General features: G+C 37.0%; 1 protein-coding gene across 1 annotated transcript; it reads left to right on the top strand.

Moving 5' to 3' along the window:
• Window positions 1–6,243: 6,243 nt before the first annotated feature.
• On the top strand, window positions 6,244–25,575 carry LOC105052753 (E3 ubiquitin-protein ligase DIS1). The gene is made up of 4 exons (XM_010933693.4): window positions 6,244–6,463; window positions 10,422–10,632; window positions 22,626–23,012; window positions 24,923–25,575. Exons 2-4 carry the CDS (start codon window positions 10,450–10,452, stop codon window positions 25,241–25,243), a joined length of 891 nt encoding a protein of 296 aa, XP_010931995.1. The 5' UTR covers window positions 6,244–6,463; window positions 10,422–10,449; the 3' UTR covers window positions 25,244–25,575.
• Window positions 25,576–26,620: the final 1,045 nt, after the last annotated feature.

Here is a 26,620-nt window from a genome sequence, read left to right as displayed (position 1 = left end):
TCTATTATCTTTTGAAAAGCATCCTCTCTTTTTTCAGTAAAAAATTCTCCTGACAAAGCATGGTGTGGCAACATTATTTCTAGTTGTGAATGTCTTTGAGAGTATAATGAGATCAACTTTGTCTTATTTATTATTGTTTAAGATTTATGATCGGCTTATATCTTTCGGTTGCTTCCTTACTTGAATGTAGCGGCTAGTGTAGATAGAGCTGTGAATGGCATCTCTTTGTTTAAAATAATTGGATTGAGGTCCAAAAGTTGGAGTTTTTTTTTTTTTGGATGGAGGAGTGGGTAGGGGCAGGTCAGTAATTGAATCAACTTGACAATATGATTAAAAATATTATAGCCATCGATAATATATATCTAATATAATAATATATATATTGCATTTGTACTTCCTATATGAAAGGAATGGTCCATTTTTATATAAATTAGAATCTCCCTTGACTCACAACACTCTTTATTTTTATCATATCTGGTGCATTACTGTTACGGTCAAGAGCTCGTGGCTTAGTACATGAGGTATTGTTCACTCTAGCTCATGGGTCTTACGATTTTACCCTTCAAAAGATATCTGGCATGAAAATGATAGTTCTTTCTTATATGAATTTTCATTGACTCAACCAATGTAAGACTAATGATGCCTCTCTTCTGCACCACAACATTATCAATAGTTAGTTTTATCAGTACAAATCATTTATTGAATCACTAGTCAACAACAAATATTCAATAAATCATGTGATTCAAAGAATTAAAATCTAATTTTATCAAAAAATGATCTTCAGTTTCCTAGAATTAACATCTAGTAAGATTTATAGGGATGAGTAGATAGTTATGAATATTAGCTTTTTTTCTTTCATCCACAAAAGCTCTTTGGCATCTCACAAGAGCTAGTTATTAACTTAATTTAGTAGTTTTAACATATTTTAAGGGGTTTGGATTGTATCTTTCACGTGAAAGAATGATTCACTTTTTTTTTGTGATATACATCAGTGGATCGTGCAATAGCCACTACGAGATCTATGCAAACAGATGAAAGTGAGGGTTCATAGTGGTTTGAGATCTGTACAAAGCATGATCTAATAGTTGATATTGTGATAGAAGATCAATCATTCTTTCCTATGAAAGATACGACCCGAACCCTATTTTAAGTATATATATATATTTTTTGGTGGAATACAGGATTCATAGGAACAGAACAAAGAAAGAAGAAAACTGAGCTTTAAACATGCACCCCAAAGTATCAGGACCTTTGACAAGCAACACCATAATCATCGGCATGTAACAAATTCAAAAGCTCCCAGTGAATTGTCTGCCCACAGAAATTTTTTTTAAAAAGAAAATTCTTCTAAGGCTCTCCCTGTCAGCCAGCCAGCCACTTGGTTCCCCTCCCTTCTAATATGAGAAGTTTTAATTGTTTGCAAGCTTGATATCCAGGCCTTCAAATCTTTCAAAATAGGATCAGCATCATACCTGCAGGGAGTTTCACATTGAAGCCACTTTATTAGAGTACTTGAGTCTCCCTCCAGCCATATTTGGGTAGCATTGCAAGAGAAGAGAGCATGATACATCCCAACCAAGCACCTTATAATTTTGCCGCAATAACAGAATAAGAAGAAGGTAATTGTTTACCAGCAGCAAATAAAAGAGTCCCAAACTGATCTCTGATTACACTGGCAGCAGATGTTTTATTTCCTGTCCTGGCTCCGTCAGAATTAACCTATGGGACTCCAAGGGGAGGGGCTATCCAAGTAATGATATTTGAACCCAGTGTCTGCTGGCGGAAAAAAGGATTAGCCCAGTTCCTTGACTGAGTTCCAAAGGTACCAGTTTTAATAATAATAATCTGATCATCGTGATGCGTATATACCATTTTGATTATGCGCTTGGGGGGGAGGTTTGCTGTTGGAAGAGTCTTTGATTTCATACAAACCAAATCATGGAGGCCATATAAGCATAATCAGATGTTACCCCCTCCTCTACCTCGGCTTTGATAAAAAATGCAACCAAACCTAGCAAAGAATCAAGTATAGAACCTGTTTTTAGACAGTTATTCAAGGCTCGCCAACAATACTGTGCCTAGTGACAATTAATTATAACATATTGAACATTTTCCTCCATATGTATACATAAATCACAATTTACCTTTTGGGCTGAAATAATACCCCTATCATTCAACAAGGATTCGTAAGGAAGCCTTCTCCAAGCTACTTTCCACCAGAAGAATTGCACCCCCATTGGTCCCTCCGAGAAAATTTTCATTGCAATGGTGATACCATGTCAAACTTGCAATAACCCAATCAAAATTTTGGAATTGGTGGGGCAGTGTAGATATCATCATGTGAATCGGTGAAATACACAGCAATCGATGAAATACAAGAGTTCTCATTGGGTTGTGATAAATTCGACGTGGTATCACCATTGCAACGAAGTTTTTCCCATTCCCTTCAGCTTCCAGACCCACTTGAAATGAGCACATACCTTCATTTTCTACCAACTTACACATTTCCTTTGGAGGCACATGGAAAGCCCTGGTGGCATCCCAGCACAACTGATCAGACCAAACCCCTCTAGGTAAAGGAATACAAGAAATCTCGTTCATCATCTCAGTGCTAAAAGAAGCAGCCAGCCGATCCAAATCCCAGCACCTGTCATGGGTGATAGAATCAACCACTTTCATGGTGTCCCAGTTTGCATCCACATTAATATATGTTGGGCACAAACACAAAGAGGTGGAGTTTATCCAAAGCTCCGAGTAAGCATTCAAATTACTCTCATCAGCTAGAACCCATTGAATATGACACCGAACCATGGCACCATAGTAACGGATTTTCCTCCATATTATAGAGGCCCTCCTTGGTTTCATCATACCTGACCCATTGTCCCTGAAAATTGTACTTAGTACTTACCATCTGGGACCATAACAAATGAGGGTTTAAAGCTACTTGGGCTGCTAATTTGCATAACATAGCCTGCTGCTTGGTTCTCAGCGAGTGTAAGCCTAACCCACCATTTTCTTTTGATTGGCAAATAACCTCCTAGGAGAGCAAATGGAGCCCATGGTGACCTGATTAATGCCCCCATAAAAATGCTCGAAGCTCCTTTTCCATGTTTTTGATCACCGACATGGGAACAACAACTAAAGACATGGCATAGATAGGAATGGAGGATAGAACCAAAGCTACAAGGGTTGCTCTGCTAGATTGTGACAAAGCCTTCCACTTCCAACTAGCCAGTTTACCTCCCATCCTATCCATAAGAAAGTTAAAATTATTCTTCTTTAGAGGCTACCTGATATAGGCACCCCAAGATAATTCCAAGTCCCATGCTTAATGGCCATCTGAAATACATATCAAATTTGAGCCTTGATGGTTGACCTTGTAGCTAGACTGAAAATGATATGGGATTTTGTTGTGTTGATCGCTTGTCCAGATATAGCACAATAGGATTCAATTAGAGCTTTCAAGAAGACTGCATTTCTGATTATAGCTTTAGCAACAAGCAAACAGTCATCAGCAAATAATAGATGAGAGATGGATGGGCCATTTGGAGAAGGTTAATAAATTTTTAACATTTGACTTGGAACAAAGGTACTTTTTTGCACTATAATTCTTGTCATAAAGCATGGTCTTCAAATTTCTAGAGTTAAAAATTGATAATGTCTATGGAAATAGTTTAAAATATTATAAATGCCTTAGTATGACAAATCAAGAAGGGTCTCATTGGGGTAGATTAGAATATAGGATCTAAATGGATGTCAATTGGTCTGGTTGATAAAGCTACTAAGGATTGAGCATCAACAATTTAAATTTTACTCTAGTTTGCAATACTTCAAATTTATCATCTCAAGAAATTGACTTGGGGTTCGTGTACCCCTTGCCTATTTTCAGAGAGAGAGAGAGAGAGAAAGCGAGAGTATTCTAAGAGGCATCACAAAACCAACCAATAAGTCTAGATTTTATTCAATTTCTAAATCTCAATGGGTCAAATTAAATTAACTATTTGCATGCTGATGATCTGGATGGTTTGGGCGGAAGATAGATTGTCTGAATTAAATATAGATTTCCCTCTTAGTGATGTGATGGAGCTCAAAACATGTTGGTATGGCCAGTTATTTTTGCTTTATTGATATTACATGTTCATTCATTTAATTAAGATATGAAGTATATGCTTTGAAATCAAAATTTGCTGCCCTTATAGATGATTATACCGTAAATTTTTTTTTGGTAGAACGACTGTACCATAAATTGAAGTACAATGTTCATTGGTAATACTAATTATGCTATAAATTGAAAGATGATAATAATAATTTGCCCTCATTACATAATAACAAGATTTTAGAAGTACAAAAATGGAGGGTTAACTATAAATTGAATTTAGTAATAATGTGATTAAAAATATGATATAAAATAATCTTTTATTAGACATATTATTTAGATGATGGATTAAAGGTTTACTCTTTATTCCAATACTTGGTTCTGCAAAATTTTTTCAGAGCCTATCCTTTGTTTTTTAGGAAGGCAAGATTTTGATCCATTCTCTTCTTCTTTGATCCAAATACAACACCACTCTAATCCCTCTTTTTAAGAATGACAACATTAGGGAAAAAAGATACGAGAGAGATCCCCCTATTCCATTTGTAATATATGATATAAAATTATATTTTTATTTATTTCTGAATATGCAATGTTAAAAGTAATTGTCTGCACCAATATTATTGACCAAATACTATTAGATTAAAATACTTGAAGATAATATCTTCAAGAGGTATAAAAAAATAATAGAATATAATGGGTACATTTATTGTTAGGATGCATTAAATGTTAAAGAGATTTGCATGGGGCATGAGAAACCAAAAGCGGTAATGGCTTGCTTCCTTTCCTTTCACTCCCAACAAGGAAAACCATGCAGTCTCTCCCTAACTCATTGGTTAATTCGTAATTTCATAACCTAATAAACCACTCTCTTTTTCATCCCCTCCCCTTACCAGAATGCCCCCCGCCCCCGTCCCTCTCTCTCTCACACACACAGTCACACATGAAGTAATGCTTTATCTCTCTCGTCTCTATCATACCCCTGCAACCCTGTGCCTCCTTTCACAAATCCCTCTCTCTCTCTAGAAAATTCAAATAGATACGTTTGTTTCAACTTTTATTCATATGTCTATGCGTATAAATTCATTGTTGTATACATGTGTTTAAAATATGAATTTATTGCATGTCTATGTACACACATACACAAATCTATATATGGAGTATAGTTATGCATTGTATTTTTGCATGCCCAGAAAATTTGGGTGTTGCCGTAGTATTGGCTAAGTTTAAGATTAGAGATAAGCGGATTAGAATCATTAAAAATTTGCTAAAAGATAAACTACTATCTCTAAAGCCTTTCCTACCAACTCTACCACAAAGATCAATATAATTTTTTTTTTTCGAAACAGCTTACAACTTTCATCATATCATGTTCTCAAAAAGTAATTCTTCTCAAAATCTCAAAACGTGCACCCCGTGTTGGAATCCCATTATAAAGATTTGTGTGGTCCTAAAAAATCCAACAATAGAAGAGAACCAAGAAATTGATTTTTAAAGAAAAAAGTAAAAAAAAAGAAAGAATACTTTTGCTGAAATTTCAAAATTATGGACATGGAAATTGATTTCTAACTTGTTCATTCAATTGTAATTTTATTTTTAGTTGTTCATTGGGTTTCGTTTAATAATTGCTCTAGGTCTCACAGCCACATCTATTTTGAACCGGATTAAAAATCAAATAGCTATTAATTCAACTAAAAGATTTCCCATATTTGTTTATTGAGTAGATCATACATAAAAATTGATTCTTTACCTGCCATTTTATGATTTATCCTTTGTCAAAATCCCTTTAGTATTTACACCATGCATCTCCCAACACAAAATAGGAATTAAGTAAAGCTCTTAAAATTACTAATAAACAAGAAATGTTAGCCAGAAAGATCTCCAGTCAGCAAAATCCAAACATTAAATGACAGCTTAACCAGGGATCCAAAAATCAATATCTGTTTTGAAATTCCATCCTAATGCTAAGGGCAGGGATCCATTAAGCATGCATCGGACGGTAGATCGGTGCCTCCGCATAGAAACTCTACACGGGCGTTTTAACATTACCATCACGGTTCACCGTCCGCATTTAGGAGGCAAATCCTTATCCAACACTTTTGCCTTTTTGGCGCCTCTCTTTCTTTAAATGCTTTGAACCTACGCTTTCGCGTCGCCCCGCTGTGCCGGCTCGGAGTCCCGGTGGACCGCCGGAACACCAAACCGCGCCCCTCGCTATCTACCGTCACCCGAGACAAAATATTTGGCGAGAGCGAATCCCGGCGATCCAAGGCTTTAATTGGAAAAAAATCTATCGTCCCGATTCGTCCAGCTCAAATGAGGGTTCTGATCCTGTAGCAGTGCTTCTTCTTCCTCCTCTCGTTTTGAAAGGTACGGATTGAATTAGAGATTCGCTGATCCTATCCAATTTCTGATTTTTTGTGGTTTTTTGATCGAGTTTGATGCGGCATTGGCTTAAAGATTGGATTTTTTTTTTCTCTTTTATGGTAACGGTGACTGTTATTTGTCCTCTCCTATTTCTAGAAATATTGGATCTTTGAGGTTTTTAAAGTATTTGCTGGCTGACAGTTTTACATCTTTCTCTTAATCCTTGCAAATAAAAACTTAAAAGCCCCCCTTTCAGAGAATTGGATCCGCAGAATTTCCACTTTACTCTTTTTTTCTCTATTTTGTTTGATTAGCGGATCCTTTTGCATGGTTTGGATCTCATGTTTGTGCTAGTTCATCTGTATATCAACACCAGTCCAATTGTCTTGATGGGATTTGGGAACTTCAAATCATCTTTTTGTTATTTTCCTGTCTTTAGGTCTTTAACTTCTTTTAGATTGTGTAGGAAGATTACTTTAAATTATCTTTCTGTTAATAGAATTCGTGGCAGATGCCACATTGGGTAGATATTAACAGTATGTCCATATTATTGTTTAAAAAGTCGAATATGTGTTTCTAGTGGTTAGCAATGTTGTTTTACTGTGAATTTTGACACCATCACTGTAGGTGTAGGGTCTTTCTGTTTAATCTGGGAATGACTTGTTTGGCTTGGAAGGTTGAGTTCATATTTTCGTAGTGTCATTATAGGCTCAAGCTCATCATCCATTGAAATTATAACCATATAGTTTAAAAGCTCGTTATGCATTCCTGTTTTGATTATTCCAGTATTACAGCTTTTCCATATCAAGATAGCAACTTCTGGAGCAGCTTTGAAATATACGTAAATTATAGAGCAGCTATGATGTTTCACATGTTAAAAAAACTAGCCTTTTTGCAAATATTAATCGTTGGACAGGATATTGTCCCTTTTGTTTGTTTCAGAGAACATGCAGAGATTAATGCAAGAGTTCACAATACACATGACAAGCTAGACCACTTGGATAATAAGCAAGTAGGAGTTAGAAAATTGAGTTGCGATGTTGTTTTGAGCGATAAAACATGTGAAGTATTGCAATATCTTGATGAGAAAACCTGATGCATGAACCAGATCGGCCACAAAAACATATTGAACGAATTAGCTGAGCTGCAACAAAGATGGAGGTCGAGAAGCTCGATGATTGGAAAAATAACTCTTTAATTGTTTCGCTTGCTTAAGGATTTTTGTCAAAGAAGGAATTAAATAGCTGAAGAAGAATAACCTAGATCTTAGGAGCCATATGAGTGGCAACGATGAAATTAGCCAATAATCATTAAAATTATCTTGTTGGCAAGCTTAGCATGTTTCATCAAAAGCTTTATCGTTGTATTAGAAGTAGCTTATCTTAAAGCAAGAGGAATGAATTTCATGTCCATTAAATATTGATTGTTCCAAGCAAATGAAGGAAAGAAACCAAACAATTGAAGAAGAGAACCATAACTTAATGTGGGAGCAAAAGGTAAGCTGGAAAGATATGAAAATTAGTGGGCTGAACAACTTTATCTCAATTCAATTAAAAGAGAGTTGAAAATATAGATGCCAAGTCATTATGCCAAAGGTTCAAGACTCAGTATTGCTGGTAGAAAAAGATTGCCAAACAAAAAGATCATGAGGTGTACTTCCAATAGACAATTCAAGTAGCAAGAAGAGATGTTGGAGATCAAAACTCAAAAGCAATTTCTATCTAGGGGACTCCTTGTGGCTTGTTGCTCTAGGCTTTCTCTCTATGATAGCCTTAAAGAGATGCTTGAGATTTAATGGTAAAAATGTGTCCTATGTGAGTTAAGTTGGAAACTTCATTCTACTTATCCATGATATGGTCATTGGTAGGCTTTGTGGAGGCACACATACGTAGGGTGGAATTTGGCTCTTTTTTTGTGTGTGCGTGGGTGGGTGTTTTTTTTTTTTGGTGGGGGAGGGGGGTGCAAAATGAGGTTTATTTGCTATATGATTAAGTGACAATTTGTAGGGGAAGTAATTAAAAATATTGAAAAGAAAAGAACATTTGTGATGCTATATCACACCGAGGATGGTCTAGCCCAATAAGTAAGCAAATTGTATTGTCTTGTATCTTTCTTTTGCTGTCTTGTCCCTAAATTTCAACCAGCTATTTGTTACACTCACCTACATACCATTTCGATAAGCAAGAGTTTCCTCCTTTCTATACTAAAGTTCATCTCTAACTTTCAACAAAATGGAGAAGGAATTTCCGAATGAGCATAAGGATTACATATAGGCTTGAATTGATGGAAAATGTCCAAAGGATTTCATTGATGTGGAGTTGGGGGGGAATAGTTAATCAACTAAAATTTCAGTTATATTAGTTAGCTATAGTTGGCCATCCAGGTGGGAGAATTAGAGTAGCAAGGGCATGGGTCTGGTTGGATTTCAGTTGTGTCAACAGAACCTCAGCTTGGACCTCACTTGTTTATAATCGAGTTGAAAAGACAAATAAAGGCACGGGCACCCCATGCATGGACCCTTATCAACCTATCAACCTGATAAGAACTTCATTTATTTGCTATATACCTGGAAAAATGAAAAACAAAATAGGTCCAAGGAGAGGAAATCTAGAGTTGGGCACCCAAATCAAATAGGGGGGAGAGAGAGGGAGAGAGAGAGAGAGAGGAAATTAAAGCTGAGAAGTGAGAAGAGAATCTGATGATCCTTACTTATGGTCTTGTTATCTCTTCAGTATTGTTTACTCTCTTCATCGTAAACTGCAATTTATGCAAGAACGGTGACTTTTTGGCTGTTTCTTTAGAATTTTTATATAAATTTCACTCAAACGCACATTAACCTATGTTTGTGATGATGGAGGCATGGTCTGTTGTGGTTCATCTCACCATAATATGCATCGCAATTGGTGAATGTGAGATAAAAACAACCATATATGATGGTTCTAATATTTGGTAAAAACTTCTAAACAAACTTTCCCCTCACACTGGACTGACTCAAAGCTGGGATTGCTTTCAGCATTTTTGTTGAAATTGATTTATGAGGTTGACCTGTTGCATAAATGGAGAATTGTGCTACTCTTTTGTCAGTTCTTCTTCTATTACTTCAAGGAGCATTTTAATAAAACAAAATGTGGGTTTACAAGTAGATGCAGCAGCATTACAAGTTGAGTGATGTAGAAATTTAGAGAAGTTTCGCTTTCTTTCTTTCCCCCTTTTCTCCACTAGGTTTGACTACCCTAGAACTCGAATGTCATGGACCATATGGCTGTAATGTCCTACATTGTCATCAAATGGAAAAAGTGACATTATATCAGACCTTTTATTATCTCAAGGAGCATTTTGATAAAATAAAACTTGGATTTGCAAGTAGATGTGGAAGCATTGCAAGTTTAGTTACATAGAAATTTAGAGAAATTTTTTCCTCCCTCATGTCCACCAGGTTTGACTACCCTAGAGCTTGAACCCATAGACAATATGGTTGTCATCCCTTACATTGTCGTCAGATGGAAAAAAAAATTATGTGACATCAAATGCTGTGAAATATGGTTTTAACTTTTAAACAGATACAGTTTAATTGTTTCTATCTGAGACATCACCGTAACTATATATCTAGAGATTGCATGTTTAACCCCATAATGACTTTATGATGTTCGTATGCTTAATGAACATTTTGCCATTATATTGTAAAAAAATAAAAATTGAAACTCCTATTGAGCATATCATTGCAATACATACTAATGGTACATGCAAGTGTTATTTGTTAGTTAGAATGACAATTTTCAAATAAGACTTCTAAAAGCTATTTTCAAATTAATCGGGTATTTTTGTCTGAGTCAAAAAGGAGACTATCTTGTGCATTGTTTCTTGAAAATTAACAAAGCACTTTTTAATTTAATATTGTGAAATTTGCAAGAATGATGAACCAGAATGTAAATTGACGTGGCTTGTTTTCTTTTGGAAACAGATCTTACAGTTGTCTGTACCGGCTAGTCATGTCATCTTGTGATCCTGAGTCTAGTGATCCTCAGAATATTGAAGATATGATGGATATCAATGAGGATGCCAATAACTATGCTCAGCATTTATCAAAGCCGAGCATATCTGTTGCTAGCAGTGTTTATGAACTCCTAGAATGTCCTGTTTGCCTGAATGCTATGTATCCACCCATCCATCAGGTTTGCTTTATATTCAACTCTCTTAAACATTTGTTTTTTTTTTTTTTTTACCAAAAAAAAAAGTTCATTTTCACTTGTTCTTTATGTTTGTAGTTAGTCTGTTCGTGGTTACTTGGATAGTTTCCTCTGCTAGAAAATCTTTTTTCTATATTTACTACATATAATGCGAAAGTCTGTGAGTCCGGCTGCATGTGGCTGGGCTCTAAGTGTTCATGTGTTTAGTTTTTATATATTTTGAGATACTGCTGCTTCTCTACAGTGGGTCCCAAATTTTTAATGAAATATAGGGAGACTATTATGCACAGGAACTGCAGTGCCTCTAAGATTCCGGATCAGAGTGGCCCTTTAGAGAAATGAAAGCCATCAATACTTTCATATGCATGGAATATGGATTTGACTTTTTATTGCCATGTATTAGCTTTTATATTTTCGTAAAGTTGGATCCTTTATAATATATGTTTGAGTTTGTGGTGTTGCTGTCTTACCATTTGTTATGTGAAGTGTTTGACTGAATGTGGATTCTTTGTGATATCATTTACGTTCCATGTTATAATAGTGTCGACCGTTTATAAAGGCCATATAGGTAAATTCACTAGAATAATGGGCTGGTGCATGAGAATAGATAGTAATTGTCTTAAGTAGTTTTTTATTAACTGATGGAGGACATAATAGCACTTTCCAGAGGAGAGTAGGACTGTCCCACAACATATCATATTAGTATATAATACTGTTATATGCATAAGCTTTTGCAACCACAGGCAGCCATTTACATGCCTGGCATTATGCACTGACATGGCCATGGGCACTTGGCAATAGCATGCAATTCATGGGTCTCACATGATTCACCGGGCATGCTGCTATTCATGCACTGATGTTTTGTGCCTAAGACCAATAAAACAGGACAAGTTGTTAGCTTGCTTTACTTGATTTGATAATTTTCTTTGAATCTATCCTCAATATCTTAATATTACTTACAAATCAAAATAAGTCATCAAACAAGTATTTGTTGTATCTATTCTGCCTGTCAACATAACTGAAGTAAATTGAGACTTTTGATGCATTTTCTGATATGATTCATGCTATTTATTGTTTCTGCGCACCCATGTTCACTCCAGTTTTAATGCACACTGAATTTGATGTGACGACACAATTAACTTTTTTCAACATATTTCAACTATATCTTGCAATTGATGCAGGATATGTTAGGGAAAAGGAAGCAGATGCGTTACTACAAAACCGAGTTGGCAAACAGGAAAAGTCTTAAAACAAGTAAAAGAAAAGGAGAGAAATCACGGAAAGAATAAAAGGAACCTGTACTGTACTTAGATTACCCTAGGCTCCCCTGGCATTATCTATGATTGAGGGGAAACTGGATTGAAGTAGATTAGTGTATTCCCAACACTTTGTTGATAACTACTGCTTCAAATTATTTATTACAGCAACACGTTTTTATTGTAGGTCTTTGCTATGTAATTTCTTTTCTGGCTAGATCTACTGGTGGGTTGCAGTTAGCCATCATAATCATTCTTGTAGAACTCTTTTTCATGTTGGTCATCCTGAGCTGCTAACTTAAGTTGCTATAAAACAAAAGAGCAGGCTAATTGTTTGTTGTCAAGATCTGCTTACTAAGAGATATATGTTCTCTGCCTCTTGAGCCTGTTTGGATGGCAACCTCCTATCTCAGTGTGTAACTGCATACGAACAGTGAGGGCCGCACTAAGGGGAGGTGAGAAGAAAAGTTGGTGGGATTGTGAAAGACCGTCAATCCTACAGTTCTAAGATTTTTTTAGGATACCAGAACACTTACTGATTGGGTTTTCTATCCTAAAATCATGTTATTGTGGATACGTGGCCTTAGTCAAATTCTTCCAACATCTCTCTCTCTCCATGCTTTCTCTTTTCATCCTTTCTGATCTGTGTGGTAGTGGTGCGGATACCAGAGCCATCAGAAGTCAGCGACATGATGTAGATTCGATTTGGATCGAAGAAACTCCATTAGATTGATTCTACTTCAGTTATTTATTTTTAGTCAATAAGTTTTTAATGCATTTAGCCTTGGGTCCATAGGGTCATATTTAGGTTTGTCCACGTCACCTTTGGAGCCACCACTCTCCACATGCGTAGGGAAGAAATATACATGCCAGCGAGTGCCGTGCCCAAGGATTCTCATGTCAAGTTGTACCAAGCATCAAGCGCCCACATAGAGTTCCATTTCTTCCCAAGGATTCATTAAGAGTTCTTGACTACTTATTTTGTTGAAGATTGATTTCTTTCCCATGGTAAATTATTTTATTTGAAAATCAGACATAATGCTTTACTTTTTTATGGAGGGCTGATTTTTTCTTTGTAAAAGATAAGAGATTCCTAAAGAAATAGGATCCCTAGAGTCCTATATAAATCTTTGTATCTTTCATGAAGAGGGCAAGGAATGATTTTACAAACTCTACAAATACTTATGTTAATTACTCTGAGAGGGAGAGGGTGTGAGACCCAAAAGAAATTGCCCCACAAGGAGAGGGTGTGAGGCCCATTTTCTATCCTATCTCTTTAACCTTCATCTACTTAAGATCCAGTATTCCTACGATCCTGATTCGACTCCACCATCTACCCACGCAAGCCTATCCCACCAAGAGAGATTTGTCTCCTCCAGAATTTTCATCTATCGTGCTGAGAGAAAAGGATGATCTTTTATTCTACAGATCATATGCTGTCAAGGACCTTCGTTCCTTCTCAGTTGATCTTTGATTTTTATTTTTTTTTATTTTCGATCCGATGTTGGTAAAGACCTAGTTCTTTATCGATGGATCTGTTTGGTTAAAAGATTAAGAGCTATAATCAGGATAGTTTCTTAACTATCACGATCTAGATTCTTATCATCTTCTTGAATTTTTCTCACGGGTTTAATGTTTTACTCTTTCTCATTCCATTCATATCTCATTTTTTGCATTTACTCATGAGCATGTTTAATTTCTGCTATCTATTTATGACTTTTCTATTGCTAGTTGTTTACTGATTTCTAGAATGGTATTTGTCTGCATCATTTAGATTGATTTCGCTTTAATCTCGTATCAATCAATCACGCCTCCTGAGCAGAGTATAGGAAACTATACTGTCTGTCTTGAAAATAATGAGTCTCTGACCGGACGTGATTTGTTGTTAATGAACAGAAAGAAGCTTGATCATTAGGATTGATTTTTTTTTCTCTCTTATTTAGGGTTGTCCCGCATCAATTTGGTATCAGAGCAAGTTGATTAGGACTTTAGTTTAAATTCAGCAATTTAAATTTTCGCAAGTTAAATTTTCATACTTTAAATTTCATACTTTACTTTCAAGCATTTTAATTTTTATTGCACCTTGTTCCTGCATCCTAGAGTTGCATGACCACTAGATCAGGTACATGGTATCAACATCTTACTTTTCTACCCAACACCAATATGGATCCCAATATAGCAGCCATCATGAATGCTCTGACTGAAAAGTTTGATGACATGAAAAATTTTATGAAAGTCATGGATGAGAGAATAGTGGTATTAAAAGAAGCTAGGCAGAAACAACCTGAACTTGAGTCTCCCCGACTATCTATAGGACAGAAAGGTAAGAATTTAGAACTTGATCGACCTATAGGGGTACGCCCGCACCATAACCAGTTCGATCAAGATGAGCATATCCTTAGGAATGTGAAGGTCGAAGCACCAAGTTTTGATGGTTGTCTAGATCCAAGAGAGTACCTAGATTGGGAATCAGGCATGGACCACTACTTTGGGTGGTATGAAATGACTGAAGCAAGGAGAGTTAGGTTTGCTAGGATGAAATTGGTTAGGCAAACCCGATTTTATTGAAAAAATATTGAGCGTCTTCTCAATCAGAGGAGACAAGATCCGATAGAAATCTGGGATGAGATGAAAGAGAAACTCAGAGAGAAGTACCTCCCTACCTCCTACCAACAAAGACTTTTAGATCAATTGCAGAGGCTTACTCAAGGGAATAAATCAGTCATCGAGTATATCATGAGATTTGATGAGTACCTCATGAGATGTGGAGTAGCCGAAGATAGGGTTGTTACCTTGTCTAGATTTAGAGCTGGATTACGAGAGGATATCCAGCGTGAGCTCTTTCTGCGAGAGGTAGCCACGTTAGAACAAGCTTATCAACTTGCCTTAGACTTTGAAAGATTTTCTAGATATTCGACTCTTCGTCGTCTTGAACCCAACCGAGTAACCCCTTCTGGATCGAGATTCAATATTAATCAAGCTCCTAGTAATTGACCTCCACCTACAAATCCTATTGGGAGAAAAGAAGATAAAGGAAAAGGAACTATAGGAGAGTTATCAAAAGAAAGTAGTTCTCGATCCCATTGCTTTAAGTGCCATAGTTACGGTCACTTTGCTGCACAATGTCCCAATCGATCATTATTCATAGAAGAATTAGAAGAAAAAATTCTAAAAAATATTGAGGAGGAAGTTTATGAAGCTGATCCAGATTTAGCCGAGCAGTTTGAGAGTACTGAGGACATCCTAGGTTATGTTGCACCCGAGTCAGACCTTAGGCTTGGAGTCGTTAGGTATGTCCTAGCACAAACTAAGAAAAGTGAAGACTGACGTAGGACCTTTATTTTTCATACCTTCATAAAATTTGACGATAAAATTTGTAAGGTGATCATTGATAGCGGTAGTTGTATCAACGCCATCTCCACCGATACGGTTAAGCGATTAGGATTAACTCCTGTAGATCATCCCAGCCCATATCGTGTGTCGTGGATAGATTCCTCCTCTATTCCCATCAAATTTAGGTGCCGTGTGCCCATCCAGTTTCATTCCTACCAGGATGATGTGTGGTGCAATGTCTTACTCATGAAAGTCGGAAGTATCATATTAGGTTGGCCTTGGCTATTCGACAATGATGTTACAATTTATGACCGAACCAACTCCTGTAGTTTTACTCATCAGGGTAAGAAGATCACGATTAATCCTTCTCCACCCAAGGCTACCAATAGAAAGATAGGCGATGGACCAAAAGAAAACATCAAGAAGAAAAGCCTCCATCTGATAGGTGCTAAAGAATTAGAGATGACCATGAGTGAAGGATCACCAGTTTGGATGCTTGCTGCAAGAGAAGTTTGTGAGGATTCTAAGGTGGATTATCCTAAGGAAGTAGCTAGCTTTCTTAATGAGTTTTATGATATCTTTCCTGAGGATCTTCTAGATTACTTACCGCCTATGAGAAACATTCAACATGTCATTGATTTAGTTCCTGAATCTACCTTATCCAACTTGCCCCATATAGGTTGAATCTAATGAGCATGCTGAGCTACAAAGACAAGTTGGAGAGCTGATAAAAAAAAGATTTATGAGGGAGAGTTTGAGTCCTTGCGCGGTTCCTGCACTACTGACTCCAAAAAAAGATGGTATATGGAGGATGTGCATAGATAGCCGTGCCATTAATAAGATCACTATTAAGTACCGCTTTCCCATCCCTAGGTTAGATGACATGCTAGATATAATGGTCGGAGCCACTATCTTTTCTAAGATTGATCTTAAGAGTGGTTATCATCAAGTAAGGATTAGATCGGGAGATGAGTAGAAAACTGCTTTTAAGATAAAAGATGGTTTATATGAGTGGATGGTGATGCCATTTGGATTATCTAATGCCTCTAGTACTTTCATGAGGTTGATGACCCAAATACTATGACCATTTATAAGAGTATTTGTAGTCGTATACTTTGATGATATTTTGATCTATAGTCAAACTAGAGAAGACCATCTAGACCATCTCCGATGAGTGTGTCAAGTTTTTAGAATAGAAAGTTTGTATGCTAATCCTAAGAAGTGTGCTTTCATGACAGACCGTATCATCTTTTTAAGTTTTGTTGTTACCTCCGATGGTGTGTCTGTCGATTCTGAAAAAATTAAAGCAATAGTTGAGTGGCCGGGACCCAAGAGTGTGCATGACGTACGGAGTTTTCATAGATTAGTAACCTTTTATCGTAGATTCATAAAAAGATTTTGCACCATAGTCGCTCCCATCATTGATTGCATTAGAAAAAAAAAGTTTGAATGGAGTAGGACAGCCAATAGAGCTTTTCTAGACATTAAGGACAAGATGACCCATGCCCCAGTCTTACGTCTACCTGATTTTTTCAAGATTTTTGAAGTAGCGTGCGATGCATCCGGAGTTGTGATTGGTGGTGTCCTTAGTCAAGAAGGTCATCCGGTAGCATACTTTAGCGAGAAACTTAACGATTCTAAACTCAAGTATTCTACCTACGATAAGGAGTTTTTTATACGGTAATCCAAGCTTTAAGATATTGAAGATATTACCTACTACTGCAAGAATTTATTTTATACTCTGACTATGAAGCCCTCCGATTTCTGAATTCTCAAAAGAAATTAAATCATAGACACGGTAGGTGGGTCGAGTTTTTGCAAACCTATACTTTTATTTTGAAATACCATGCAGGTGTAGAAAATCGTGCTGCTGATGCCTTGAGTTGTCGTCATACTTTGCTGTCCATCGTTAGTATAGAAGTTGTTGGTTTTGATAAGATTAAAGAAGATTATGAGTATCCAGATTTTGGTGACATACTTACCACTTTACGTAAATGGCCATCTAGAGAATGTAGTGAATACACCCTTCAGGATAGTTACCTATTTAGAGAAATTAGGCTGTGTATCCTCCGTACATCTTTAAGAGATTTTTTAGTTTGGGAACTACATGCTGGAGGATTAGCTGGACACTTTGGTAGGAATAAAATCATAGAGTTGGTAGAAGCTCTGTTATTTTGGCCAAGCTTGAAAAGAGATGTCGCCCGAATTGTTGCCCAATGTAGAACGTGTGCCGTGGCCAAGCAGAAAAAATAAAACACCGGCTTATATACGCCCTTACCTATACCAGATTTTCCTTGACAAGATGTTAGTGTGGATTTTGTTTTGGGATTATCTAGGACAGCTAGGAAGTATGATTCTATTCTAGTGGTTATAGATAGATTTTCAAAAATGGTCCATTTCTTTCCCAGTTGCCAAACATCTGATGCGTCGAAAGTTGCAAGGATATACTTTGATGAGATACCTAGGACAGCTAGGAAGCATGATTCTGTTCTAGTGGTTATAGATAAATTTTCAAAAATGGCCCATTTCTTGCCCAAGTGCCAAACATCTGATGCGTTGAAAGTTGCAAGGATATACTTTGATAAGATTGTTAGACTACATGGATTGTCTAAAATCATTGTTTCTGATAGGGATGTTAGATTTATGAGCTACTTTTGAAAAACCCTATGGCACCTTCTAGGCATAAAACTAAAATTTTTTTCTGCCTATCATCCGCAAACGGACGGTCAGACCAAAGTGGTCAATAGGAGTTTTGAAAATCTATTGTGTTGCTTGATTCGAGAACATATGAGTAACTGGGATCTTTTGCTGTCTCGAGCCGAATTTGCATATAATAGCTCTGTTAATAGGTCCATGAGCATGAGTTTTTTTGAAGTAGTTCATGGATATCAACTTAGAAAATCAATAGACCTCATCCCACTGCCCATGCATGCTAGGATTTTCGAATCTGCAGAGTCATTTGCACAGCATGTCAAGAGTTTGCATAAAGAGATCAGTAAAAAAATTAGTATTAGCAATAAAGTTTATAAACAGAATGCAGATTCTCATCGACGTGTCCAAGAGTTTGCGGTGGGAGACTATGTGATAGTTCGATTGAGGCCTGAATGATTTCCATCTGAAATCGTGAAGAAATTACATGCCCAAAGAGCAGGTCCGTTTAAGATCATAAAGAAAATTGAATTAAATGCATATGTTGTGGACTTACTTTCTGATTTTGGGATTAGCTCTACTTTTAATATTACAGATCTTGTTGCCTATAAAGAACCAACTTGGATACCTAGTGAGCCATTTGAGCCTGAGCCAACCTTTGAGAGTGAACCTGTCTCTGAGTGTCCACCAGCCAAAATGTCAGCAAAACACGATCAGATTGAGAAAATTTTGGATTAGCAGATCCTCTCCATCCGGAGTCGAGGCTATTAGCGATATTTGGTCAGATGGTGAGGTCGATCGGAGTCTGAAGATATCTGGATCACTCGAGAAGAGCTGCAACGCATTGATCCCAATCTACTTAAGCATTACCAAAGCGAAATCGATCCACACTCGATAGGATCGAGTTCTCCTCACCTTAGGAGAATTGGTGCGGACACCAGAGCCATCAGAAGTCAGCGACATGATGTAGATTCGATTTGGATCAAAGAAGCCCCATTAGATTGATTCTACTTCAGTTATTTATTTTCAGTCAATAAGTTTTTAATGCATTTAGCTTTGGATCCGTAGGGCCATATTTGGATTTATCCATGTCACCTTTGGAGACATCACTCTCCACATGCTCAGGGAAGAAATATGCATGCCAGCGTGTGCCATGCCCAAGGATTCTCATGTCAGGTTGTGCCAAGCATCAAGCGCCCATATGGAGTTTCATTTTTTTTTCGAGAATTCTTTAAGAGTTCTTGGCTACTTATTTTGTTGAAGGCTGATTTTTTTTCCATGGTAGATTATTTTATTTGAAAATCAGACATAATGCTTTACTTGTTTGTGGAGGACTGATTTCTTTCTTGTAAAAGATAAGAGATTCTTAAAGAAATAGGATCCCTAGAGTCTTATATAAATCTTTATATCTTTCATGAAGAGGGTAATGAATGATTTTATAAACTTCATAAATACTTGTGTCAATCGCTTCGAGAGGGAGAGGGTGTGAGATCCAAAAGAAATCGCCCCACAAGGAGAGGGTATGAGGCCCACTTTCTATCCTATCTCTTTAACCTTCATCTACTTAAGATCCAGTGTTCCTACAACCCTCATTCGACTCCACCATCTACCTACGCAAGCCTATCCCACGAAGAAAGATCTGTCTCCTTCAGAATTTTCATCTATCGTGCTGAGAGAAAAGAGTGATCTTTTATTCTACAGATCATATGCTGTTAAGGATTTTCGTTCCTTCTCAGTTGATCTTTGATTTTTATTTTTTTTTATTTTTGATCCGATGTTGGTAACGACCTAGTTCTTTATCGACGGATCTGTTTGGTTAAAAGATTAAGAGCCCTAATCAGAGTAGTTTCTTAACTACCACGATCCGGATTCTTATCAACTTCTTGGATTTTTCTCATGGGTTTAATATTTTTGTCACGCCCCCGACCCGAGATCGTGAATCGAGGGTCGCGGCAACCGCCGCATACTCATGAAGAACTCTCTCCATAAGCATGCAAGGCATCTCATCACGATATCAATGCATCGCAGCGGAATAAATTCAAATAATTATTATTCAACTTTAATTCAAGTAATTAAATCAAATGTCTTACATCCAATAAAATTTTTCACTAACAATAAACAATAGATCTAAGTTCAATGAAGTTGACAATGCTAAATCTCACCTCTAAAAGCTTTGTCCCAATATTTCTTTCCACGCTCGAAATTAATTATCTGAATTTGAAAAAAATAGAAAGAAAGGTAATGAGCTAGACAGCCCAGTAAGTAACAAGTATCTCTACCAGATATTTCAGATATTATATAATTTTCAAGAATAATGCTGCAAATAAACATAAAAATATATTTCATGCTGATTTAATGCAAATCCAATATTTTCAAATATTCACATATAATATAATCATAAATCCGATTCGATTCAAAACACTCGTAACTCAACAGCCTTGACTATGACCAACGTTTAACCTCCATTGGTGGGGTCCACAGAATACCAGCGCACAACCCCCACTGGCAGGGTCCACAAATACCAGCGCACAACCCCCACAGGCAGGGTCCATAAACACCAGCGCACAACCCCCACTGGCAGGGTCCACAAATACCAGCGCACAACCCCCACTGGCAGGGTCCACTGAGTACCAACGTATAATCCCCATTGGCGGGGCCCACTGAAACATAATTAGGCTGAGAGCATAAATCCGATCTGTATCAAAACACTTTATATCATAAATATTTCACTGAACATGTGCATAAATCGACATACCAAAATATTTCAAAAGCACTTTTCTTTCAAAACATAATTTCATAAATCATGCATAATTTCAGACAATAATTATTTATTTTCAGAATAAATATGGAATATCTCGAGAAGATGATTCATTACTTATCTTTCATGGAGCACTGAATAAACGGATCGACTAACTTCTAGGAGATTCTTCCGTGCCTATTATCCAAAATTATATTTTTATATTAATTTTAATTCAAAATTAAATCTAACAAATCCCAAAATCAAAACCTCACTTAAAATCAGACTCTTCCCTAAACTCGATCAAAATCATCAGATGAAGCCTTCCACTATGCTAATCCTAGAGGAATAACCTTAGAGAGAGAGAAATCCATCAAGAGAGAGAAAATTCTAGAGAGAGAAAATTCTAGAGAGAGAAAGTAGAGAGAGAAAATTCAATTCCAGAGAGAGAAAGTCAGGGTTCAGACTGAAAGAAGAGAGAGAAGAGAGAGAAACTCTCTCTCATCATTTTTCTTTTTTTTTTTATTTTTTTATTTATTTATTTATTTATTTATTTATTTATTTATTTGTTCATATATATATATAAATATATATATATATATTTTATTATTATTATTATTTATTTATTATTTTCTTTTCTTTTCTTTTTCTCTTTTTCTTTTCTTTTTCTCTTTTTCTTCTTTTTTTTTCTTTTCTTTTCTTTTTTTTTTTTCTTCTTCTTTCTTTCTTTTCTCTTGTTTTTCTTGGTTCTTCCCGTGCCGGAACAGGGGACCGGCGTTCCCTCTTTTGTCGGGCCGTTCAGGCCACGGCCGCCGCGGCGGAGGCCGGCGGCCGACGGGGGCCACTCCCCCGATCACGGAGGAGCGTGGCCGGCGGTCAATTTCGATCACCGGCGTCGGAAAAGTTCACGGGAAAAAGAGGCTCAAAAACAGGGTCTCTTTCCCGACCGAAAATCGGCGACGCTCGTCGCCGGCAGCCGCGCACAAGGGCATGGGAGGAAGAGGAAGGAAGGGAGGAAAAGGAGGGAGGCTTACCTTGACCTCCGGTGACCTCACCGGCGAGAAACCAACAGTGCCCGCGGCTCTACTTCGGAAAAATCGGAGAGAAAGAGAGGGAGAAGAGGCCGATGATCGATCTCAAGAGAGAGGGGAGACCTTCTTATAGAGGGTCCTAGGATTTCAAGAGATCCTAGGACTCCTAATAGGCTTGGGTCTCGCCGGAGAAGAAGACTCCTACCGGGAGTCTTCTTCCCGATTTTTATTCTGTTTGTTTTTTTTTTTTTTCGTTTTGGGCTTTGGTCTGCTGGGCTGGGCTTGGTTGGGTTGGATTTTGGGCTATCACAGTTTTACTCCTCATTCCATTTATATCTCTTTTTTTGCATTTACTCGTGAGCATGTTTAATTTCTGCTATCTGTTTATGACTTTTCTATTACTAGTTGTTTACTGATCTCCAGAATGACATTTGTCTGCATCATTTAGATTGATCTCGCTTTAATCTCGTATCAATCAATCACACCTCCTAAGCAGAGTATAGGCAACTATATTGTCTGTCCTGGGAATAATGAGCCTCTGGCCGGACGTGATTTGTTATTGATGAACAGAAGGAAGCTTGATCATTAGGATTGATTTTTTTTTTTCTCTTCTTTAGGGTTGTCCCGCATCAGGTAGTTATCAAATGGACATGGGAGCTATGCATCAAATTGGTGTCTTTATGTCATTTTTATTCTCAACTCTTTGTTTTCTTCTGCTACATCTGTTTGCTGAACCTGCCTTACTGCTGGATTACACAAAAAAAGCTGTTCTATTCATATTTTGGTTTTCCATTATCTTTTTTCTTAATTTAATTCTATGGTTTTGCTTCATTTGTTCTTCCAAAGGAGTGGATTCTCTCATATGTTATATGTTTTCAAGCATAGCTTTTATACTGGCTCATATAATGATCTTTTTAACAATTCTTTCTACAAAAAAGGATTTGTCTGACAATTCTTTTTGGGTATTTTCAGTGTTCAAATGGTCACACATTGTGTTCTGGATGCAAGTCTAGAGCACTCAATAGGTGTCCTACTTGCAGGCATGAATTGGGTAATATTAGATGTCTTGCTTTGGAGAAAGTGGCGGCTTCTCTTGAACTTCCATGCAAGTATCAGGGCTTTGGTTGTAATGGGATTTATCCTTACTATTGCAAGTTGAAACATGAATCACTATGTGCATATCGACCCTACAATTGTCCCTATGCAGGCTCTGATTGCACTGTTGTAGGTGATATTCCTCATTTGGTGAGTCATCTGAAAGATGATCACAAGGTTGACATGCACAATGGAAGCACTTTTAACCATCGATATGTCAGATCAAATCCAGATGAGGTTGAGAATGCCACATGGATGCTAACGGTATTGTTCCAACTTTTTCAAGCATTATTCTGATGTGAAATGATACTTAATGACTAACTCGTGATTTTGTTCTTGCGTGCTCCTTTTTGGACCATGTTCCCATGCTTTCTTTGATTGTTATTTTGTAATATATTACTTGAACATTCCATATGTGCTATTCATTTGGTTTAACTGCTCCACTATATGTTCCCATGCTTTCTTTGACTGTTATTTTATTTTGGCCCATTAGTGAAAATCACATCAGCCTGCATGTTCCTATAACTAGTGAAACCTGAACCTTAAGATGGCTCTTTTGATTAATGAGTCTAGCTCGGTCAGGATGGCCATGTCTCCACTTGAATTGATGGTGGTATCTGTGTATGCTTAAATATGAGTTTAATTTACAAACTGCAGTAGGGGTAATCTATTTGTAGAATATCCACATCAAAATCTTTCTTGGAGTGTGGCTGTCAATTAAAATATTGGCTTTGATTTATGTGGTGATAAATGCAAAGGCTGAAATATTCATGTAAAAGTTGTCTTCCAATGACAATGACCATAACTGGGCCGAGCAGGAATTTCTTTCTTGTGTTTATGTTTTGGTTTTGTTTAGCTTGAGCCTAATTTTATGGAGTCATAGTCAACCTTCGAAGCATGCATATTTAATGAACAAGGCTGGACCGGCTTCTTTAGATTGTGTTCAATTAAGGCTCATTCTTTTTTTAATTATCAATACGACATTTAGATGTTAAATTGTAACTAGTTCGAGGTGCATAACCAAGATTTAAATTTTAAAGTCCCTGTTCTAATGCCGGTACCTGTCGGGGACTAGATCAGTATGGTACCTGTATGCTAGTATACCCAAATACAAGGTACATAAGGTGTCCTGGTATTACACAGGATGCACTTTTTATGTTGATTTGATATATTTTAGGGCTTGTTTAGGTCCTTATTAGAGTTGGGCGAGGTTTTAGGATCCATGACTGTGCTTATAGTGCCAATAGAGGCACCAGCACCAAATATTTCCTTTTTTTTTTTATGGTGCTGAATTTGAGATCTCTGTTCTCTCTTTCCTCTCTTTCTCCCTCTTTTCTCTCCTTGTTCTCTCCTCTTCCAGGACCTAGCTCCTCACCGGTTCCATTCAGGACTTCCACTACAGACTGGCATATTCTGGTTCATCAATCCTTTTGCATGATAGTTACTCAGGTGATGCAAAGAAGTAGGGCTGGAAATGGGTTGCATTTGGATCCAGATCTTGTTTAGCTATTAATTTGTATTTCATTATGGTTGTATAATGGTTGTTGAGGTGATCATTAGTAGGACTGAGGAAATAGAGTGGACTCTGGATTCAAATCATCTCCTTAGAATATAAATCCAGTTCCAAACCTTATTCAAATCTCCTCATAGTTGGACAGTTTGGATGATTATACAGTTTGGATGATTATTATATCTTTTATTGAACAAGCTTGAACCTGATCTTTAGTCTTCCATTAATATAGAACAAAAACAAAAGGAAATCAACACTCGTAACCATACTTCTTAGGCCTGTTTGCGAGCTTTTTACTATTCGATTTCAGGCTTCTTTTCAATTTGAGTTCATCCATGTCTTCACTGGACTTCTGATCGGGAAGTTGATGTCACCTGGATGGCTTTATAACCCCTGGCATTTTGCTTCACTTTCTTTGGACTTATTATGAATCTTCTGTTCTATATCACTAGTCATTCACATCTTTGTAGTCCTCAGTTCTTATGCCAAGAAGTATAGAGGTTCTCTCTCTCTCTCTCTCTGTTTTTTTTTTTGGGGGGGGGAGGGGATTGCTGATGCAAAAAAAAAAAAAACTGTCTTGTGTCATCTTTTTTGTGGTATCATCTTATGTTCTATGTATGTCAGTAATGATTCACATTTTTTTTCCGTGGTATGGTGTCATCAGGTATTTAGTTGCTTTGGGCAGTACTTCTGCCTTCATTTCGAGGCTTTCCAGATGGCCATGGCACCTGTCTACATAGCATTCTTGCGCTTCATGGGGGATGAGACTGAGGCTAAAAATTATAGCTACAGCCTTGAGGTTGGCGGCAGTGGACGCAAGATAATCTGGCAAGGGGTGCCTAGAAGCATAAGAGACGGCCACAAGAAGGTACGTGATAGCTACGATGGTCTTCTCGTCCACCGAAACATGGCCCTATTCTTCTCCGGTGGCGATCGGAGAGAATTGAAGCTGAAGGTGACCGGGAAGATTTGGAAGGAACAGTGAGAAGTCTCTCATCCAGATGGTCCATATACTTGTGTGAGTTGTGTCTTTCCTGATCATGCATTCTTGCATAGTTGGAAGGCAAGCTCAATTTGCTTGCGCGGATGCATGAATATTTGAATGGGAAAACAATGCATGAATATTTGAGTGGAAAAACAATCTGTTACATTATTACATGTATACGTGCCATGTCAAGGATATAGACAACCTGCTGCTGATTCCATTTTATCATGCTCATCTGAGTCAAAAATTTGTTTGGTTTGAGAAACATGGCAAGCTAATGCTTTGGAGTTTTCTGTAACATATATGCCTTGAATGAAATAGATAACTTGTTCCAAAGCTCATGATGCAATTCTTGTTCCGAATCTTGGTATTTGATGCTTCCTTGATCTGTTCTTTGGGGTTTCAGGATATTGTGGATCCATTCATGTTCAGATCAATCTATTTTACAAAGTCTGGCTCATTACAGGTTGGACCTGCAACCTGCTAATAGTTCTAATTCATAATACCCTGAAAAATATATTCTTTTGAGAAAGGATTATATATTTTCAGCCAAAGTTTACATGATAAATCATGTAACCGTGCATGATGGGAGAAAAGAAGAATAAGGGGAATGCAAGGGCAAAGGTGAGCACAAGAGTATAACCTAATCAGGACCCTAATATCCCTTAGATACAAGTAGCATCCTGTCAGATTCTTATTAACTCTAAATTGTATGACTTGTACTTTTTTGTAATCTGACATAATCTTGTCTATTCAAGTTAATTCTTCTGCTCATCTTTTATGACGTCTTTATGTCTGTCTATTTGTGTTTGATGTCATTTTTAAAAGCTCAATCTCAAGTTACTGCCCTTATGGAATCCTTTTACCTAGTTCTAAGAGTATACTAAAGTCTCGTTTGATACTTTGATACATAGTGAACATTGTCAGCTATCCAGTAATCCATTATCAGGTAGTTCCGGTGGCTTTTTAGTGTCCATTTCTTCCACCATACATTCATTATCAGGTAGTTCCGGGGTTCATTTCTTCAGTATCCTTTCCTTAATAAGGAGATCTTGACATGTACCATGGACGTGGAGTCGTAATATCTCACCAATGAGAAATTTGACAGGTGAGGGATCCTTCAGAGAAAAACATAGGCCACCATATATCTCATAAAGTTTTTACCAAAAAAAAAAAAAAATCTTATAAAGTTAACTCTTGGGTTTTATAAAATACATATATCAACTAAAACGCAGTTTAACATTTTTCTAACTTAAGGACTCACATAATCTACCAAATTTAGGTTTTATAAAATCATGATTTTTTTTTTTTTCAAATGTAGTGGTGTCGTTTTATACACATCTTTACTGCTTCACTTCAATAGATGAATTCAAAGTA

Source organism: Elaeis guineensis, chromosome 10, assembly GCF_000442705.2.
Source record: "Elaeis guineensis isolate ETL-2024a chromosome 10, EG11, whole genome shotgun sequence".
NCBI lineage: Eukaryota > Viridiplantae > Streptophyta > Magnoliopsida > Arecales > Arecaceae > Elaeis > Elaeis guineensis.
Note: the sequence above shows the minus strand (reverse complement) of the source record. Positions and strands in the feature narration are given on the sequence as shown.

Coding starts and splice junctions, on each gene's coding strand:
- LOC105052753 (XM_010933693.4), top strand. CDS start 10,450: ATGTCATCTTGTGATCCTGAGTCTAGTGATCCTCAGAATATTGAAGAT. Junction 10,633..22,625: donor TGTATCCACCCATCCATCAG/GTTTGCTTTATA, acceptor GGGTATTTTCAG/TGTTCAAATGGTCACACATT. Junction 23,013..24,922: donor ATGCCACATGGATGCTAACG/GTATTGTTCCAA, acceptor TGGTGTCATCAG/GTATTTAGTTGCTTTGGGCA.